At 43.3% G+C, this 22,307-nt stretch overlaps 1 protein-coding gene across 1 annotated transcript in view; it reads left to right on the plus strand.

Moving 5' to 3' along the window:
• The window catches only part of GPR158 (G protein-coupled receptor 158), a 336,112-nt gene that overhangs the window by 204,231 nt on the left and 109,574 nt on the right, over nt 1-22,307 (plus strand). The window contains exon 5 of the mRNA XM_054020723.1: nt 568-636. Coding sequence (XP_053876698.1) covers nt 568-636 — 69 coding nt within the window. The remainder of the gene's footprint in view (nt 1-567; nt 637-22,307) is intronic.

The following is a 22,307-nucleotide window of genomic DNA, read 5'->3' on the forward strand; positions in this document are numbered from 1 at the left end:
GCCATAGATAGGATTAAGGGGTACAGTACTTGGCTAGATTTAGAGTCCTTAAAGGTGAATGACTGAATCAGCATTCTCATACAAAAGTTGCGGGAAATAAAGTTATATGCTTTCATTCTAAAAAGCCACTTTTGGTATAGAATACAATTTTAGAATATTCATACATATTACAGAAGCCTGGTTATTGGCATTAAATATGCATGTGAAAAGGTTTGAAGGACTATTTGAAATCCAAACGGTACCGACCAAATTCTGCCCTTAAATCCATCATTGCAACTCCCATGATCCGAATCAATGCATGTACATTCAAGGGCAAAATTTAGCATTAGTAAATGCTATCTAAACAGTTTTGTGTTAAACAGCATTCAAAACTGAAGAGGGAATGATATTTTATGGTTGAAATCAATTAAACTTGAACTATTGTATCAGGATTAATAATATTTATAGGTAATTATTGTGCCAGGCACTGTACAGACAAGTATGAAGGTTTCTGTCATAAATAGCTCAAAACCTAAATAGCAAATGAATAATATTTTCTAATGTCATGCATCCTTTTCTGTTTTCTAGAGCATCAGGGCTTCAGGCCTGGTTCTTTTGGAAACAATCCTTTTTGGATCACTCCTCCTGTACTTCCCGGTGAGTTATGTTGTTATTTTTAAACTGCTTTTATTGCCAAAGTTTTAAAACGTAAGCAATTTGGTGATAAATACAGATATCAAAACTATGTACATACTAGGTAAGTTAATACAATTATTTTAATGTATTGTGTGCAGTAAGTGCGCTTAACTTTTTGGTATTTGAGATCATTCCAAGTGCAGGGAGTACTATAGAGAGAATATTGCAAATACTCTAAATAGTGATATTAAAAAAAAAAGGGGGGGGGGGGAAGGGGTCAAATGGAAACTTTCTAAAGTTGCCTATTGTATGTTCCCAGTTGAACAGAATATCAAAAGCTGGAAACTAGGTCCTCTACTGTACTTAAAAATAACAAAAATGTCAAGTTTGTGTATAAAGAACAAAGACTGAATATATCTAGTGCTTTCTGGAATTTATTACAAAGCAGGGGAGTTATTTTAATGTTTTATTAAATATCTCTGAAACTGTGTGACATCTGGAATACCTTATGTTGGAGAATATGTGTTATTTATATAGTGTGAGTGTAGTGTAAGTTTGGGAAGATGTGTTGTTATTTATATAGCGTAAGTGGGCAAAATATGGAACAATGTAGTTCTGGTTGTTTTAGCTGGAATACTTAATGAATTAGTTGAGTTTTCTGGAATTTTTGAAAAGGGAGAACCAAGATATCTTGGTGCAAGTTTGTGGTCGTGCAGTCTAAGGCCTAAGGAGTGGATGGAAGAAAGAAGGGTGGAAGTGAACAAAGGGGGAAGAGGATAGGAATCGAGAATTAATGGAGAAGGAAATAGAATTAGAGACTGCTTTGAATATGGTTATAGCTTTCCCCCGTGGTCAAATGCTTATATGGCTTTTACAGAGCTCCCGCTCATTAATGAGACCCTGGAAAGCAAAACACCCAGGCAAACATGTAAACAATTTGCAAACATGCAGTACTAAAGGAGGGGAGATAAATGCCATAATAAAGACAAATCCCGCAGGAGTTTGTTTTCTAAATTGTTCAAAATTGTGTTGCTCTTTTAGGTTAAAAGTAAAAAATGTGTTTGTTAATTGCTAGGATAGTTTTATTTGGAATTTCATCTTTAATTCTGGGTTGTTAGGAAGAAGATAGATTTCATTTTTTAATGTTTTTGTGTTACTGACATCACCATTAGAAACCAATGAGGAACATGTTAAGGCCAGTCATGAAGTGCTTGGAACAGAAATATAATCATACTTAACACTTAGTTAATGGTTCACATGTTCAGAGCATTGTACAAATGCTAATTAATTCTCACAATAACCCTTTGAGGTAAATCATTATTACCCCCATTTCACTGGGGACTGGGTCTGTCTTCATTTATGTGAGAGCAGCACCCAAGTGCTAGAGGACAACATTGAATCCCAGATGAGGAAGAGGTGAAATGATGTGCCTAAAATCCCACAGCTAATCAGTGTCAGAGTTGGGATTTTAGAATATCACACCCTTTCTGACTCCCAGCCTGTGCTCATTGCTTTAGAGTTCATTGTCTCACAGTCTGAATGTCAATGAAACCAGTACTTCTGGTTAAAGATGTAACTACCTTTCCATCTCTAACACACAACCTTATCCTCTCATCTCCTCCTCTCAGTCCATCCGTGTATCCCCTCTCTCTCCCTGACAATCTAACCTTTTCCCAGCCTTGTACTCTGACCCCTTATAGACTTGCCCAGGCCTAGATTAAAGGATAGGCACCAATAAACTTGGGTCTAGGGTCCCTATCACTGTAAGATGGTGAGTTCAGAATCCCTGCTTTAGTTTAAAAAAAAAAATAATGTAAGCCTCCAGCCCTCATAGTTATGAAAAGAAGCGTCAAAGTGTGAACTGGGTGTAACTGCTGCAGTTAGGAATGTTTGAATCTGTAGAGAGCATTCAGCAGAGGAAGGAAGGGCAGTCACAAAAGCTGGGTAAGAAGCCGTCTGGCCCACCCCCCAGACCAGACCATGTCCCTGTTGCTTTTTTGAGGGATGGGGAGGGAAGCCTGCTACTCTTTGGGAACTCTACTGCAGTTTTTGCCACTGCTGTGGGGAGGAAGCCATGGTCATCAGTTCAGGGGGGCAGGACCTCACAGATCCTCAGGGTTTCTGGGGGAGGAAGGATGAGTCCCCTGCTGCTGCAGCTGTTGCCTTCTCCAGCGAGGTAGGGGGAGTGCAGGTCGATGCCCTGCTACCCAACTAGAGCAGGAGGCCCTAGGATGCGGAGTCCAGCTCCTGAGAAGGGAGTGGGGAGCATACTCTCTAGGTGGTTGGGGGAGGAAGGAGGCAGAGACACTGCCACACTTCCCATCAGCCAAGGGAGGGAAGACCCAGCTACTACCATCTCAAGCAGGAGGTTGGGCCAAAGTATAAGGGGTGAAGCCATAGCAGAGAGTTCTCCTGTGAGATATGCCTAAAGCCCTAGCTTGGCTTAATTCATCCCTGATCTTGCTGGTCATCCCATCTGCTCACCCTAGTCTTTCCCCAGCCTTTTGTCTTGATCCCAGATCTTCTCCAAGAACCTTGTGTCCTTTTGATTGTTGCACCTCTAGGAATGAAGCCACACTGGCAACGAAAGCTCCAGCTAGTACAAAATGCAGCAGACAATGTGCTCAGTCACACCGATTGCCATGAGCACATTGCCGCAGTGCTCTGCTCTCTGCACCAGCTCTGCATTGAACAGAGTCAAGTTCAAAGTCTGTCCAGATTTTCTATGCCTTCTATGGGACTGTACCTGATTACCTGACAGGTTGTTTCTCCCTTTACAACAATGAGCTCCCATGACAGCTACGTTCCACTGAAAATCAGGGCCGGCTCCAGCATTTCTGCCGCCCCAACCAAAAAAAAAAAAAAAAGCAGTTCAGCGGCAGTTCAGTCCTAGAGGGAGTGAGGGACCTGCTGCCCCTGAATTGCCGCAGTTGCCGCCCCTCTCCCTCAGCCGCCGCAAGCACCTGCTTGTTAAGCTGGTGCCTGGAGCCGGCCCTGCTGACAATGAAACTCTCAACCAATGTGGAAGGCTTGTGAGATGGTGCTTTGAATGGAACTGGTCCTAGACTAAGGAACCCACTCTCAGAATGTATAAGAATGACCATTCCTCACTCACTTTGTTCAGAGCTAAATGCAAAACTCATAATCAAGCTTCCTCTCTGCAATAGTTTTATGCTGCCACACACTCTCTGGTGGGACTCTCTTTCTCCCTCACATACACAACTGTGCTCTAATCAAGCTATTACTCCTACAGGCTGGGACAAATGAGAGAAAGATTGTTGTTTCTAATTTTAAATAAACAGATAAATTAACCATTATTTCACCAGCTTTAAGAACATACTTCTGTAAGCTCACGGTAGAATTCTGCTATGCAACCTTGTTAAATAGGAAGAGACTGCCACTCTGGGGTGTGAATTATTGGACGTGTGGATTCTTGAAGTGTTAAATTAAATTAATGGAGATATCCTATCTCCTAGAACTGGAAGGGACCTTGAAAGGTCATCAAGTCCAGTCCCCTGCCTTCACTAGCAGGACAAAGTACTGATTTTGCCCCAGATCCCTAAGTGGCTCCCTTAAGGATTGAACTCACAACCCTGGGTTTAGCAGGCCAATGCTCAAACCACTGAGGTTCTACTGTACATACACCATATCCAAGCCTGTGCTTGCATGAACCTTTGAGGAACACATAACTGAATAAAAGATCAGGTGTGGGCTATAAAATGAGTGAATAACTTGTATCCAGTTAGCACTAATACACATTTTAATTCATGCCAGATAGGTAGGGTGTGAGATATTGATTGTCACATCAGACCTAATTCACATATGTGCAGCTGCTGTTCTTCAACTCTTTTTCTGTTACTTTGGATTTTTATTTGTTTATTTATAAAGGTCTAGGAATGTTTTTGTAATTCTGTGAATCAGAACAAATTGTTTAAGGAATTAATAGATCTGGGGGAAATGCACTTAAAACATTGAAACAGGACCAGAATTGTTTGATTTCATAATTAAAAGACTGCAGTGATAATGGTTCTTCAGTTTATATGGCAAATGGATATTTTGTAGCATGACAATTAGTGAAAAGCTCAGCTTCTACTTTTAGACTTCCTGCCTAATAGGTTAAATTTATTTATCAGACTTTTTACTGCTCGTTTAGTACATCACCGTACTGTGCTCAACCAGCTCCATGCAGCTCTCCCTCTCTACTACATCTAAGGAAAATCAGGATTCTGAATCTCCTACGTCTATACCTCTCTTTGGCCTTGATTCTCCTTACATAGAATGGAGCTGATGAGCTGGTTGTGGGTCCCTGATTGAAAGACATCTGGGTCCTTTTAAGGATTGGACATTGTACAGCTCTATTCCACCTTCCCCCATCACCCTGTGCCCACCCTCCCACCCCGTGTTTCCAACACAACTCCTACACAAACCTTTCTTTCCCTTTGGTCAGGAGTGGTGGGGGACTGGCACAGGAGGCCCTGGAGATGGCTCTGCCAGCTTTCCACTGAGTGACAGTGTTCCTGCACAGTCAATATACAATTCTGCCTATCTCCAGCCAGTTTAATGCCACTTTGCGCTACCTGTATTTTCCAGTCCTATCCGTGTTCAGTACTGCCTCACATACACCTCTGATGAAATCCTGTTTCTTGCTTTTGTACTCTTTCACCTTGACCGTTGTAAATTTCTTAGCTAGGGCACCTCCTCTCTCACTGGCCAAGGACATATGCTGCACAGAATAATCAACCTGGCCCACTACTGTTCTGTATGGACATCAGTGAGTTGTGAGTGGATCCAGCCTCTGAGTCCCACATACTTGTAAGCTGATTGGGTCTGGGTAGAGTCTTCACTGTTTCTAGCTCTGGTATGCTCCTGGGTCTGACCTGTTGTCAGAGACCTTTCATGGGATGTGGGACTCCACAGTTATCCTAGACCCTTAGTCCCCCAGAGCTGTGGGCACTCTAGCTTCTAGTTTTACCCCTTTGGGGACAACATAGCAGGAGAATTATGAATCCAGGTTTAGCACAGGAATTTCTTAATCACAATCTCTTTACTTTTAAATAACATTAGAGAGTTACAGATCTTTGAAAAATAACAGAAGTCCTGAGACGCACCTTCCCTGTGTCTGAGCTCCTTCCTTCTGTGAGCATCAGGTTTGTCAATGCTTCAGCTGAGGGAGAGTCCCTCCTGTCTTCTTTGTTTCCTGTCAGTCCTGCTTACATGCAGCAATAGTCTGCTCCCTTGGCTCAGAGAAGCACCTCCTCTTAAATACAGCCTGTCTCCTTTTGCGACATGTTTGTGCTGAGAAGCTGTAGAGCCTTCACCCTTGAGTAGAAAGTCTGTTGTTCCATTAGGTTGGGACTGCAGTTGAGAGGCAGTCAAAATTGGTGGCTTCAGATTGTTCTGTGATGGCTTCTCAATGATGGCCTTCAAGAAGGTGTCAAGCACCTTTCCTAGGCAGGCATCCGCCTGGAATGCAACTCAGTAACCTTGCTCTGGGTAAGGTTAAACGTGTTTAGCACACAATACAAAATGGAGTTCACAATTTGGTGGAGACATATCTCACTCTGTCATAATCATCAACACAACATGAAGAACACTAATTTCCTCCTTCCTTCCACTGTGGCAGCTGGATGATTTTATTACAGAATGTTTTTCTCCTTGTTGTACCATCTTCTCCTTTGTTGTTGTGGCTGTGGAGAAGCAAAACTGAAAATTTCAGATTGTCACACTCAACTACATGAGGAACTATGCTGCTTGCCTCTTTGCATACACAGTACCAGGAGACATGAACACACAATCTCCACACTAAATAACTCTACTGACTCTGTATTCACTTCAGGGTTCAGTTCAAAATATCCTTCCTTATTTTTAAACTCATCTCTATAGACTTGATCATAAACCTATTTGTGTCCCTTTACTCCCCACTCCTTATGCTTGCCTAACACTGGTCTCCTCCTTATCCATTAGCACGATACTTCTGTGTCAGTGAGAGCATTCTCCTTTGCACCTCCTGATATTTAGGGTGGCCTTCCTGCCTCTCTGACTTACTCAGTCTCCATTCATGTAAAAACAAAACATATTTTGTTACCCTTTACATGTGTCTCCTACTTTTTCTCACCAGCTGTTACTGTTTTCATACGTAAATGCTATAATCAGTTCAACAGGCAGTGTCCTTAGTATGTGAAAGTGGTTGCCCTCAGTGAGAAAAATAGTAGGCTACTTTCTACCTGCTAGTGGAGTTACTTCCTCTAGCTCAAATGGATAGAGATTTGAGCTTTTAGGACCAGGTTGAAATAAAACTTCAGGGCCACATTTTCTAATGTTCACCACTCAGCCAGGGCCAAATAATCAAAGGAGTCCAACACCCAGTAGCTCTCATTGTGGCATTTATGGCCATATTTTCAAAAGATTTCAGCTCCCAACATACCGATCGCTTGAAAATGTGGCCGCTTATTTTGATGACTAAGTAGGAGCTAAACTCTTTTAAAATGTTTTGGCCTGTACACTGGTTGCCCTTAAAGCCTTTTAAACAGTCTTTGTAACTATACAACATTACTATATTCCCTGTGCCAAGTACAGCAAATAAGCAGTACTGTGGTAACTGTAACTAGTTATCAAAGGGAAAATTCAGAAATTTAAGGGCAACCACTGTAGTATTAATAATAATAAGTGCACTTATTTATCACTCTTCTTTCATAGGCTCAAATCACTTCACACAAATAGGCAAGTGTCATTGTCCCTAGTTTAGAGAAATGGGGACATTGAGCTATGGTAAAATGACTTGATCAAAGTTACACAGTAATCCAGTGGGTGTCAGGAATAAATCCCATATATTCAGCCGCTGGTTACATGTCTTAGGCACTAGACTATACTGCATTGTTTATGGACTACGTTGCCGCTCTGTTCAGCTCTTGGACTAATTGTGTATAGGGTTTTAATGACTAGAATGTGACCTGCCATTTAATACTGGGAGAGGGGAATGGTATCAGTTGACTTCATCCCCTAGAATGACCTGTATATACTATTACTAACCTGGGAGAGGTGAGCCATGAGTGTTGGGTTGGAGGATTAGTCTGCAGTAGATCCATTAGCAGAGCTGTGAACTTTTCTCATTCGGTGTACTGCTCAGTCTTCAGGATTAATGAATGAGAAAGTGGAATAGTGCATAACATTTTTATGCATTGGGTCCTAAAGTATGCCTTGAAGTAATGCATTAGGAGTGTTCATTGTCTGTTTATACCCAGCATACTGATGTTCACAGATGCAAACCGTAAGATTTAGGTACTGCATATGATGATACAGCAAAGGCTGTTTAGTGGGTCTGAATTTCTGATTATCAAAACACAGTGACTCTCCTGAATGGTCTTGAGGGAAAACAAGGATTTGGGGCTCCTTGAACCAGAGCAAGTGATAGTTTTTGGAGGCAGCATATTCTCAGTAGTGGGATGTGCCATCATCAATGCTGAGGTTTGGAAAGTGTTTCTTGTCAGGGCTACAGAAGTACCCCTTTAGGGAACTGGAAGTTTGGAGCTGAGGCTATATACAGGCCAGGCAACCCCAAATGCCTCATTTCTTTCCTTCTCGTATCTAACTGCAGGTATAGGGACTTTCTCTTTATGCCCAGTTATTTTCAGGAGCTTTTACCCAAAACTCCCTCATTGTTGTTACATTTCATTATAGTTAGTGTCAATATCATGACTGGAACTGGGGCAGTCAAGCCTAATGGTTGCAGCAGCACTGGGGGTGACCAGGCCTGGAGGTTAGAATGTAGCTGAGCTGGAGTTAAGAGTCCAGGCCATGGGGCACCCAGTGAGCGTGGTCAAGAGCAGAGACAAAGGTCAGAGATATGGATCAAAAGCTGAATGCCAGAGCCAAAGGGTGAGCCAGAGATGTGGTCGGGGGGTCAGAGCTGGGGTGTCAAGGATGTAGAAGGGCAGGAACTGGAGCAGATACTAGAGCAAACTGGATTGCTCACACTTTGTATTCTGCCTGACCCTGGACCTCCATGAGAGGGGTCAATGAAGCAGAGATGCTAGGAAAGGGATTTTCTGAGTAGGGCTTCAGGAGGGACACATGAAAAACCAGGTAGACTTCCAGGGATTCTGGCAGCTGGAGTCAAAATGCTACCAGGTTGGCTTGTTCAGCAATTTTGAATGGACCCAAGTATTGAGGATCTAATTTGGCAGATGGGCAGGAGGATCTGAGATGTTTAGCAGACAGACAGACCTGTGAACCCACTCTTAGTATTGGTGCAACTTGATGGTCTCGGTCACCATAGTGTTTGTATGTTTCCTTGGTGGCTTCCAGATGCTCTGTAAGTTCCTGGTATACTTGATGAAGGTGGGTAATGAGGTCTGTCGCAGCAGAAACTTGCAAGTCTGCAGGTGTGATTAAGTGGAGACAATGGTGAAAATGGACTGTGTCAGATGGAGGCACAGATGGAGTTGTTATAAACAAATTAGTCCTAGGGCAGGAGAATGACCCAGTCATCTTAACAATAGGTAAGGAAAGATCAAAGGTATTGCTTGTGGATTTGATTTACCTTCTCCGTCTGTCCATTGATCTGTGGGTGGTAGGCTGAGGAGGTGAAAAGTTCAATTCCTAGGAGTTCACGCCAGAACCGGGAAGTGAATTGTGGGTCCTGATCAGGCGCTAATCTAGCTGGTAATCTGTGGAGCTGAAAAGCATGGTTTAGGAAAAGGCAGGCTGAAAAAGCATTGGGGAGAGAGCAAAAAAGAAATAAGATGCACCCTCTTAATGAGAAGATAAACAACTACCAGGATGATCGTTCAATCTTAGGAGCAAGGTATTTCTACAGTGAAGTCCCATGGGACCATGGACAAGGGTTGAGGAATGGTAGGCAGAGGCTGGAGTAGGCTGAGTGCTTGAATGTGTGGGCACTTGCTCACACAGCAAAGGTCATAGGAACTGATTTTTTTTTTCATGTCAGTACTCTCCCGTGGCCACCAGGAACTTCATAGCATCAAGTTCTGAGTCTTAACTAGCAACAGAGGGTCCTGTGGCACCTTTAAGACTAACAGAAGTATTGGCGCATAAGCTTTCGTGGGTGAATGCCCACTTCATCAGACGCAATTAATACACTTGCATCTGATGAAGTAGGCATTCACCCACGAAAGCTTATGCTCCAATACTTCTGTTAGTCTTAAAGGTGCCACAGGACCCTCTGTTGCTTTTTACAGATTCAGACTAACACGGCTACCCCTCTGATACTTGAGTCTTAACTGTGGCCTAAAGAGCTGGCAGCTTGTGTGGTACGGCACATTCTTAACATTTTGAGTCCTGACAGACCTTCTGGAATGTAAAGGCACTTCCTACCATACAGTGGTGTCATTTGGTGAGTAACTGGCTAGAGGAGAGGGAGGGCCCATCAGTGGAGTCAACCAAATCTGGGATGCTCTTATGCTGAGTGGGAATATTATGGATCTGGGCAAAATCTAGGTCCATGAAGTTGTTGGAAGCCACCATCCTCAGCTTAACCTTAGATATGGCAGGATGTTGTTGCCAAACAGGAAATTGGAGAGTAATGGCTGGCTCATTGGCTGACATGACCAGGGTACTGTTTGACAAAAGCAGCTTTCCTGACTGAGGCATGACACAAGTCTTAATGGGGCACCCTGTATGTAATGTCCAAGTTTTTGGCAACATAAGTATAAGTCTAATGCGAATTGCTGTTGTTTTTTGCATCAGCAAGGCAGGGTTGAATCAGGTCAGCCAGTGGGGGGTTGAAAACTGGATTCCCTTTATAGTTGGCTTTAAGCCAGGCAGTCATCAATGTTGATGCACAGCCTGACTAGGTCAGACAGTGACTCTACCCCTGCCAAGTCACCCTTGATTTCTTCATTCAAGCCAGGCGGAAAATGATAGAGCTGTGCTGCTTTGTTCCATCTAGTATTGGCCACTAAGTTCTGGAATTCCGTGGTGAACCTGGTGACTGGTCTATTCCCCGGGCACAGGTTCTGAAGTGCACTCTTGGTGGAGTGGGTATGATTTGGGTCATCAAAAACAATAGCCGGAGCTTGGATTAATTCCAAAAGGAAGGTGTTGGAAGTCTCCAGGAGGAGACTTGCCCAGGCCAGAACCTCCTGGTTTACAGGCTGATAATGAGCCCCAGTCAGGCCTGATCAATTGGAAACAACAGGGGTTGTAGTCTAAATAGGAGTCAGCATTGTTTCAGAAGAAGGAGGCCTTAATGGGGTCAACCTCACAGGTGAGCCCGATCTTCAGTCTTCTCTTTTGGGCTACTCAAACTGTCTGACTGAGACACGGGCAGCAGGGCCTAATGGTTGGAGCCATGGGCATGACCAGGCCTGGAGTTTAGAGCAAAGAGGAGTTGAGCCAAAGTCAAGAATCTGAGCTGCGGGACACCCAGGGTGATGATCGAGAGCAGAGACAAGGGTCAGAGCTGGGGATGGGAAGCTGAATGCCAGAGCCAATGAGTGAGCCAGAGGTAGGGTTGCCAATTTTCTACTTGCACAAACCCGAACACCCTTGCCCCGCCCCTGCTCCGCCCATCCTCCGAGACCCCACCCATGCCCCACCCCTTCTCCGAGACCATGTCCCTGCTCACTCCATCCCCCCTCCCTCTGTTGCTTGCTCTCCCCACCCTCACCCACTAGCTCATTTTCACTGGGCTGGCTCAGGTGGGAGGGGGTGTGGGAGGGGGTGAGGACTCCAGCTAGGGATGTGGCTCTGGGGTGGGGCCAGAAATGAGGGCTTTGGAGGGCAGGAGGGGGATCAGGGCTGGGGCAGGGGATTGGGATACGATGGGAGTGTGAGGGCTCCAGCTGTGGGTACGGGCTCTGTGGCGGGGCTGGGGATGAGGGATTTGGGGTGCAGGAGTGTGCTCTGGGCTTGGATCGAGGGGTTTGGAGGGAGGGAGGGGGATCAGGGCTTGGGTAGGGGGTTGGGGCATGGGAGGAGGTTAGGGGTGCAGGCTCCGTGGTCAATGGGAGCTGTAGGGGCGCACCTGCAGACGGGGCAGCACACAGAGCCACCTGGCCACGCCTCCATGTAGAAGCCAGAGTGGGGACATGCTAGCTGCTTCCCAGGAGCCACGCGGCACAGAGGCTAGCAGGGAGTCTGCCAGCCCTGCTGCGCAGCGCCACCAACTGGATAGTCAATGGCCTGGTCTGCGGTGCTGACTGGAGATGCCAGGATTCCTTTTCGACTGGGTGTTCTGGTTGAAAACCAGACACCTGGTCATCCTAGCCAAGATGCAGTTGGGAAGCAGAGGTGGGAGTCAGAGCCGGGGTGGCAAGGACGCAGAAGAGAAGGAACTGGAGTGGACACAAGAGCAGGTTGGACAGGAGCAGGCCAAGGCTGGAGAGGAGCAAGAGCAGGCACAGGAAGCAGGATCAAGCACAGCTGTGAGATGGAACACATTGAGCAGCCAGTGAGCTCTTGCTGCTGTTGGGTCAAGGAGGGCTGCTCCATCAATCAGGAAGTGAAGTCAATCAGGCAGTCCTGGGCAGGATCAGCTATGCCCAGTGTGTTGCTAAGAGATTGACCCTGCTGCCGCTGGCTCCCTAAAAAATAGTAAGTGTGAAGTACTTTGTGTCATTGCATGTTTGGTGTTTCTTCTAGAACAGAGTCTTTACACTTACTTGGGTTATAGCGGAAGGGGATGATTTAAATGGCATGCGTTATGCTCCTCCATATTTGCAGAGGTGGATGGATACACAGAGGTGTGTATTCCCCACACTGCAGCTGTAGGTGTGTAGGCCCTGTAGAGAAATATTTGTAGAAGGTTATAATTTAGAGATGCTCCCTCTTAAGGGACATAGGAATTTGGAGATTTGCCCTGAAGGCGGGGGTTGGGAACACTGCGTGGCTGTGTGCAGCAGTTCACCAGAGATGCTCTCCAGTTTGTTTTATTAAAGTTTTATTCCTTTCTCATTCACTGATTTGTTGTTTAATGAACCCCAACATCGTTACAGGTCCTTCACACTTTGAATGTTCACAGTAGGCATCAGAGACTCTGTACTTTCTACAGTCCTGGATCCAACATCAGACCAGCAGACTGCCCCTCAGAAGTCTTCACTTGCCTTCAGTAAAAAGCCATGCAAGGCAGGGATGACCCTTGCACCAAAGGGCATAGTGCCAGACAGATTTTGGTGCTCAGCTATAGTGCCTTAGGCCCAGATTTTAAAAGGTATTTACGCTTTGCTGTGTTCAGTGTTGCACCACCTCTATGATTCAGGAGCCTAATTATTTTCAAAAGGAATTTAGGCACTTAGGTGCTAAAATCCCATTGACAGTTGATGGGATTTAGGCTCCAAAGTGCCCAAATTCCTTTTGGAAATGATATCTGGGCTCCTGAATCAGTTAGGTGACCGATCACTAAACACAGCAAAACCTAATACCTTTTAAAAATCTCAGTGTTCAATTAGCATAGAGGCCTTGTTAGCCATGGGAACATGTGCTCCAAAACATCTGCAACATAAAAAAGGTTGCAGAGCAGTTTTTAAACTAGGAGATGGGGGAAAGCCGACTGCTGCAGAAGAGCATGTGGATCCGACAGAGACTTCTCTTAGAGGAGAGTCTATTGATAGAGATTCTCTAGGTTCTAGTCAGGAGCAGAGATGGAAGGGGATAATGTAAGGGCCAGATCAGATGAGAAACATTCACATAAAGAATCGGACACATCAGAAAAGGGCAGACAAATAAACAGTGACAAGTTTTTAAAGTGCTTGTACACAAATGCTAGAAGTCCAAATAATAAGATGGGTGAACTAGAGTGCCTCATGATAAAAGAGGATATTGATATAATAGGTATCACAGAAACCTGGTGGACTGAGGACAATCAATGAGACACAATCATTCTGGGGTACAAAATATATCGGAAGGACAGAACAGGTCATTCGGGTGGGTGGGGGGGTGGCACTATATGTGAAAGAAAATGTAGAATTAAATGAAGTAAGTAAAAATCTTAAGTGAATCCACATGTTCCATAGAATCTCTATGGATAGTAATTTCATGCTCTAATAAGAATATAACATTAGGGATCGATTATCGACCACCTGACCAGGGCAGTGATAGTGATGATGAAATGCTAAGGGAAATTAGAGAGGCTATAAAAATTAAGAACTCAATAATAGTGGGGGATTTCAATTATCCCCATATTGACTGGGAACATGTCACCTCAGGACAAAATGCAGAGACAAAATTTCTCGATACTTTAAATGACTGCTTCTTGGAGCAGCTGGTACGGGAACCCACAAGGGGAGAGGCAACTCTCGATTTAGTCCTGAGTGGAGCGCAGGAGCTGGTCCAAGAGGTAACTATAACAGGACCGCTTGGAAATAGTGACCATAATATAATAACATTTAACATCCCTGTGGTGGGAAGAACATCTCAACAGCCCAACACTGTGCCATTTAATTTCAAAAAGGGGAACTATGCAAAAGTGAGGGGGTTAGTTAAACAGAAATTAAAAGGTACAGTGACTAAAGTGAAATCTCTGCAAGCTGCATGGATGCTTTTTAATGACACCATAATAGAGGCCCAACTTCAATGTATACCCCAAATTAAGAAACACAGTAAAAGAACTAAAAAAGAGCCACCATGGCTTAACAATCATGTAAAAGAAGCAGTGAGAGATAAAAAGGCATCTTTTAAAAAGTGGAAGTCAAATCCTAGTGAAGTAAATAGAAAGGAGCATAAACACTGCCAAACTAAGTGTAAAAATGTAATAAGAAAAGCCAAAGAGGAGTTTGAAGAGCGGCTAGCCAAAAACTCAAAAGGTAATAACAAAATGTTTTTAAGCACATCAGAAGCAGGAAGCCTGCTTAACAAGTGGGGCTCCTGGATGATCGAGATACAAAATGAGCGCTTAAAGATGATAAAGTCATTGTGCAGAAACTAAACAAATTCTTTGCTTCAGTCTTCACGGCTGAGGATGTTAGGGAGATTCCCAAACCTGAGCCGGCTTTTGTAGGTGACAAATCTGAGAAACTGTCACAGATTGAAGTGTCACTAGAGGAGGTTTTGGAATTAATTGATAAACTTAACATTAACAAGTCACCGGGACCAGATGGCATTCACCCAAGAGTTCTGAAAGAACTCAGACGTGAAATTGTGGAACTATTAACTAGGGTTTGTAACCTGTCCTTTAAATCGGCTTCTGTACCCAACGACTGGAAGATAGCTAATGTAACGCCAATATTTAAAAAGGGCTCTTTTGCCCGGCAATTACAGACCACTAAGTCTAACGTCGGTACCGGGCAAATTAGTCGAAACAATAGTAAAGAATAAAATTGTCAGACACATAGAAGAACATAAATTGTTGGGCAAAAGTCAACATGGTTTCTGTAAAGGGAAATCGTATCTTACTAATCTATTGGAGTTCTTTGAAGGGGTCAACAAACATGGGGGATCCAGTGGACATAGTGTACTTAGATTTCCAGAAAGCCTTTGACAAAGTTCCTCACCAAAGGCTTTTATGTAAATTAAGTTGTCATGGGATAAAAGGGAAGGTCCTTTCATGGATTGAGGACTGGTTAAAAGACAGGGAACAAAGGGTAGAAATTAATGGTAAATTCTCAGAATGGAAGGGGTAACTAGTGGTGTTCCCCCAGGGTCTATCCTAGGACCAATCCTATTCAACTTATTCATAAATGATCTGGAGAAAGGGGTAAACAATGAGGCGGCAAAGTTTGCAGATGATACTAAACTGCTCTAGATAGTTAAGACCAAAGCAGACTGTGAAGAACTTCAAAAAGATCTCACAAAACTAAGTGACTGGGCAACAAAATGGCAAATGAAATTTAATGTGGATAAATGTAAAGTAATGCACATTGGAAAAAATAACCCCAACTATACATACAATATGATGGGGGCTAATTTAGCTACAACAAATCAGGAAAAAGATCTTGGAGTCATCGTGGATAGTTCTCTGAAGATGTCCATGCAGTGTGCAGAGGCAGTCAAAAAAGCAAACAGGATGTTAGGAATAATTAAAAAGGGGATAGAGAATAAGATGGAGAATATATTATTGCCCTTATATAAATCGATGGTACACCCACATCTTGAATACTGCGTACAGATGTGGTCTCTTCATCTCAAAAAAGATATACTGGCACTAGAAAAGGTTCAGAGAAGGGCAACTAAAATGATTAGGTGTTTGGAATGGGTCCCATATGAGGAGAGATTAAAGAGGCTAGGAGTTTTCAGCTTGGAAAAGAGGAGACTAAGGAGGGATATGATAGAGGTATATAAAATCATGAGTGATGTGGAGAAAGTAGATAAGGAAAAGTTACTTACTTATTCCCATAATACAAGAACTAGGGGTCACCAAATGAAATTAATAGGCAGCAGGTTTAAAACAAATAAAAGGAAGTTCTTCTTCACACAGCACACAGTCAACTTGTGGAACTCCTTACCTGAGGAGGTTGTGAAGGCTAGGACTATAACAGGGTTTAAAAGAGAACTGGATAAATTCATGGAGGTTAAGTCCATTAATGGCTATTAGCCAGGATGGATAAGGAATGGTGTCCCTATCCTCTGTTTGTCAGAGGGTGGAGATGGATGGCAGGAGAGAGATCACTTGATCATTGCCTGTTAGGTTCACTCCCTCTGGGACACCTGGCATTGGCCACTGTCGGTAGACAGGATACTGGGCTAGATGGACCTATGGTCTGACCCAGTACGGCCATTCTTATGTTCTTAAAAGATTACCCTTTAGTTTGATGAGATTTGATCCTGAGGCCAATTATGGCCTTTAGGTATTTGTTGCTTGCTGACCCTTTATCCGTACAAAGAGATTCTTAGGTACCCAAGAAATCAGGTAGTAAAATGGGCACCTACCTGTGTGTATATGTTATAGGCTGCATGTGAACTAAAGACCTTTGTTCCATTGGAACAAGCCAATGCAGATATTCTCTAAGTGCCAGGAACTTGTTCAACTCTGAAGATCTTGGTAGTGCAGCATGAGGCTGTTGGTGTACAGCTCTCTTTGGCACTGGTTTCTAATCCTTGATCAGGTCCTCACCTGAAGATGCTTCAGTGATGGAATCAGCTTCCCTCAAATACAAGGGCAAGTAAAAAGAAGCAGTGATGAGGCTTTGGTGCTAGAGGTATTGGCGCCATCCCAGAAGAGAAAGAAATTGCACTGGGAGTCCATCGACAGGGAGGCTGGTGTCCGCTCTGGCACTGTCTGTGTTAAGAGCTCCTCTGGCCTTGCCCACGTTACTGATCCCCAAAGTGTATATCAGCCCTTGTATGTACCTAGCCAGTTTTGGGGGCAATACAGATAATCAGCAAAATAATAAAAGCTGAATAACGTGATGGTATCATTTCTGAGGTAAGTCAAGAAACCACATCTAAACTCAATCCAGGAAGTATTCTCAGCAAAGGCAGTCATATATGCCAGTTCATGTGGTTAGAAAAAAGTATGTCCTTTGTTCTGCCTTTCCTGGCGTATAGGGTGCAGTACTACTTTTAAAAATCCACTGATTTTTGATTAATGCTATTTGGAATACCAGAAAAGTAAATTCCATGATGTAACAGTTCTTCATGGTTTCACTGGCACCAATACAAAAATAGAATATATTAATTAGAGAGGAAGTTAAAAGGAGTTCCCATGGTCCCACAGTATGGCTGTGCAAATCTTGATTGGAACAAATTAGAAAATCTTCAATTAGTCATCAGTTTTGTCTGTGTATGTGACAAGGTTGGGATTTGGAATCCCTGAAGGTCAGGACTTCTGGCATAAACAATTCCAAGGGGAAAAAAAGTTGTGTAAAATTCAATGTGAAGGATATTTTGTCAGGAGAGGAGCATGGAAAGTACATATTAAAAAAAAAAGTCAAACTCTTATAGTTATTTGAATTGTGAAATATGTAATGCTGTCAGGACATGTTGTGTGATTCTAAGATGGTACTTGCTAGATTTGTCAGTGAGACTGGAGAAGCTCGTGTTATGTATTTCCATTATTTCGTGTTAATTAGTCCCACAAGTTTTTCTTAAGTGAATGGACATTTGTGATTGTGATGGTCACTGTGGTACCAAGACCAAAAAACATTCCATTCATTTGCAGGTCTAGCGGTAAAGTGTGGAATTCAGGCATTTGATTGTCACAGTTCAGGGAAACTGCATCTGTATTTCCTCTCTATAGGCCAGCAACAGCACCCACTCTAGGCTTCCGGCTTCCCAGCCGTTGCCTCTCTTGGGTGGAGAGACATCTCTCTCTCCCTTCTGACTAGGGTATTTTCAGGCTGAACAGTTCTCTGTCTATACTGTGACCTCCCCAGCACAAGACAGTCTGCCTAATCAGGCCTGCTTCATTTCTCTCCTCAGAGATGGCAAACAGTGTAATTGCCACAGTTATCACACAGCTCTTTATGAGTAAGGACATTTATTAAGGTGAAAGCATTACAGAGAAAACATATTAAAACAGTAAAAGAACGTATATGCATACTAAAAAGCTTACCAGATATCATCCCCTCATTCCAACGAGGGCTCTGGCTGGTGAACCACACACGTTCATACCCCTCACAGGTTTTTTGTGGTCACCAGTTCATAACAGCTTCAGCTCAGAACCAGCCCCCTTATGGCTCTATAAATCACTCTTTTATCCCGTTTGGGTCTTTGAAACGACCATGAATAGGTAATCAGTCAGACAAAGGTCCCCCTCTCAGGATGAAGCTTCAAAAGGCTGAATTCTTGCATAACCAGATGAGGTTCATTTACATACACCTCCTAGAACCCTAGAAATTTCTTAGGAAATGCAGTTAATTTTTAAAAATTCATTCTTGTCTTAATCCATTGTTAATAGATTCCTTTGAAGCTCGCAACACTTCCCAAGGTTTTCATTAGTCAGGTGTCCTAGACAAGTTAAATACAATCCCACAATAAGACATAAACATCTGCATTTTTAGTACAATGAGCTCCTAAAATATGTTAACTTAATTCAGTAAGGTTTGTCCAGGAAATTGCTATAACTGTCACCATGATTCCCTGTACTAACTTCCCATTTAAAAAAAAAAAACAATTTGGAAGGTCACATGCCTGTAGGTGTAAGAAATCTCTATGCTCACCCAGTAGCCAATTGTGTGTATGTGTGTATGGGGGGAAGGAGAGGAAGACAGCAATGTTAAATTGTGTGGAATTAATGACCAATGAATTGAACCAACAACCATGTTAGGTTTTCAGTGGACTTTTGATTTTAAACCACACTCTTAGACTGCTGGTCTGGTGAGATACACGGGGTTCAGTCTTGCACTCAGAAGTGAAAGTAAGCTGGTACGGTCCAGTTCTGTGTACTGGTAAGAAAATGGCCACCGGTACACAGCCGACCATACCGGCAGGGCTGCTGGTCGCTGAGGGGAGGAAGGGGGAAGGGGCAGCTGCCCCGGGGCCTGGTGATTTAAAAGGTCCCGGGGCTCCCAACAGTGGCTGGAGCCCCGGATCCTTTCAATCACTGCTGGAGCCCGGAGCTCCCAGCCGCTGCTCCCCCGGGGCTCCGGCGGTGATTGAAAGGGCCTGGGGCTTCCAGCCGCTGCTACTGTTACAGCGCCAGCGGCCAGAGCCCCGGGCCCTTTCAATCGCTGCCGGAGCCCTGGGTGGTGCAGGCTGGACAGCGCTGAAGAGCTGGCTGGGAGAGTCTGGCTGCATCCCCGCCCATTCCGCCCGAGGCCCTGCCCCTTCTACCCGAGGCCACGCCCCTTCTGGGGGCCCAGAGCTGCCTCCCCCCACCTTGCCCAGGACCTCGGCCACCCTGTGTACTGGTAAATCCTTTAAGTTATTTTCACCCCTACACCCTGGTTCTTTACTCATGTGAGCAATTCTGCTGAAGTCACGCACATGAATAAAATTACTCACATGTGTAAGTGTTTTCAGGCCCCAAATTAGTGTTTTTCCTTAAATGCTTTAGTATAAAAAGTACAACTTGAAAAGTTACAGTATCTCCTCCTAAAAGTGAGAGTAAAATATTTAATTAGAGGGGTTTTTTTGGTTTTTTTTTAAAGTTCACTGTTTAAGGTGAGTTATTAAAAGAAGACAACACTGGAAGTAAAGAGCAGATATGCACACTGTAAGCAGTAATACATGCACAAGTTACAGATGTGATGTTTTTTGAAGAATAAATATCTTGGAGATTTGACTTCTGATTACAGAAGGTGTTGACATGCAAGTGATCAAAGGGCTGGGATGTGGGTGAATTCACAGTGCACCTTTTACAAGAAAACACATTTAGGGCTGGGAATAGATTGTTACACATTTTATTGCTGAAAGGTTCTTCTACACAGTTTTTTTTATTAACTTTGTGGATCTCATTAAGACATGGAAATATGAGCTGTTGTCCTATTCTCTTTATGGCAGAGATAAAAGTCAGCTAGAAGCAACAGCAATTGCCTTCTTGGACTCACCTAGTATGAATAGATCAAATTTAGCGTTCTTCAGATGAACTGTGATTGTATAAGCAGTATTTAGTTCATGGAGTTTTCAGTTTTTATTGCAGAAGCTTTAACTTGCACAAAAATCAATAAAAAGAAAAGGCAATGTGCAGGAGGTCAGACTAGATGATTGTGATGGTCCTTTTTGGCCCTAAAGTCTGAGTCTACATTGGTAAAAATACTAATGTGATAGGGCACTCAAAAAAAACAAAAGACAGTATACTGTTTATTCAGGGAGTCTGTATTATAGATGGAGCTGGAGTGAATAATTGTTTAGTTCAGAGGCTGAATTTATTATTTTCCAGAAAACTTTCACTCAGCTCTAATTATAGAAAAGGTGTAGAATTGAACTACACCTGAAACATTTTGATGTATATCTGAATGCTCTTAGAGGTGAATATGTTGAATAAAATGCAGCTTCTACAGTTTTACCTAATATGAAAATAATAAAAACTGTAAGCAAATTTGAAAGTCTTATCAATAAAGCACAATTATTGATCCCCAAGACTTATAGTGAGAGGTTATCATTGTTTGAGAGAGAAGTTCCATTCATTCTGTTCCACTTAAAAAAAATCTATCTATCCACCTGCATTTCAATGTAGCTAAAGGTGTATTTATATTTTTCCCCACCAAATGTCCCTACTTATTGTTTATAACTTTAACTTCCATGCATGAGACCCAAGGAGAGTCCTGGGATCTGTAGACAAAAGAAAGTTCTGGGACAGTTTTAAAAGTCTTAATGTATTAAGCTATCCTGATCAGATCGATAGTAATTTCATCTGTTGTCTGGTTATTTAGCTTAGGGTTGTTAGTGATCTGCATCAATAAGTGTCTGAAGGAAAACAGTAAAAGTAGAGGCATCCTATGCCTGAAGGAACAGTTAGAATCAGGCACTAGGATGCTATCACCAAGCTTTTTATTCATATAACTAAATACAGATTTGAACCCAGATTATCAGAGGCAAATGGCTAGTATGGTAATTCACTATGCCACAGAGCAAGAGATTTACATTTTAAAGTTAAGACATTGATTTGCTATGATGCGTGGAACTGGATAATGAAACCTGCTATTATATCCTAGCAGCCAGGTATTAATGAATTTCCACTTCACTTGACAGAAAACTTGGAATAAGAATAAAGGAGGGTCAGAAAAGTGGAACTAAACTGAAAAATGGAGCCTGCTTTGAAAAGCCTGTACACTGTTGTGTATAATGAATAGCTGATGCACAATCTTTTCCTTCCTCAGTCCTCCTTCCTCAGCACCCCCCACATATGAATGTATTAGAAGTATGTTGTAACAATCTATTTGTTATAAGAACAGTGTACTGTACAAACAGGGCCGGCTCTGGCTTTTTGGCCGCCCCAAGCAAAACAAAAAAAAAAAAAAAACGGGGCGGCAGAACGGCAAAAAACGGGGAGCAGGCGGGAGAGAGAGAGAAGGGGGCTGTCAGGGCTACAGCAGCGGCGCTGCCATGCGGCCCCTCCCGCTGCGCTGCCGCGAGGGCTCCGCTCCGGTCGGCGGGGAGGGAAGGAAGAGGACTGCCCTGCAGGGCACTCTGGTTCTCCGCGCCGCCGCCCCCTACAGGGTGGCCGGAGCGAAACAAACAAACAAAAACAAACAAACAAACAGCGGCTGTGCCGCCCTAGGATTGGGCAGAATGCCGCCTCAAGCAATCTGCCGCCCCAAGCAACAGCTTGCTCAGCTGGTGCCTGGAGCCAGCCCTGTGTACAGAGCAATTGTTGTGGTTGACTCCAGTAGAAATTAGAGATGCAACATATTACAATATATGATGAGAAAAATCAATGCTAATGTCTTCTCCACTGGGAAACTTTCTTACAGCAAAGATCAGGCTGGCCATTGTCAGTATTGGTCTATGTCCTTAAAATCCAGACGCTACAAAGGGTGGTGGGTTAGCCGTTGCTAATACCAGTGTCTAGAGCTGAAATTTGACATCACTGTGCAAGCAAAATGGCTTTGATAAGTAGCGTAAAGTCTTCTGTCTAGAACTTCATAAAGAATTATGAGAACACTGTTTTTAAAAATGGAAAGTTTTATTATATTTTTAAATTTTCCCCTTGATACCTTTCTGAGGTGTGGGATGCTCCAGATTTAAATTAATGCTTCTCATTAAATCCCAAGGTCAATAGCAACCCACTCGAAATAAGATCAGGTGCAATACTATAAGTATCTTCACGTACAGTACTTGTGAATAGTTGGGTAGGGAATAAGTTCTGGGACTCCAGAGAAACAGTCCATTCTATGGACTCACAAAGTAGCTTGTTA

This window comes from Malaclemys terrapin, chromosome 2 (genome assembly GCF_027887155.1).
Source record: "Malaclemys terrapin pileata isolate rMalTer1 chromosome 2, rMalTer1.hap1, whole genome shotgun sequence".
NCBI classification, from domain to species: domain Eukaryota; kingdom Metazoa; phylum Chordata; order Testudines; family Emydidae; genus Malaclemys; species Malaclemys terrapin.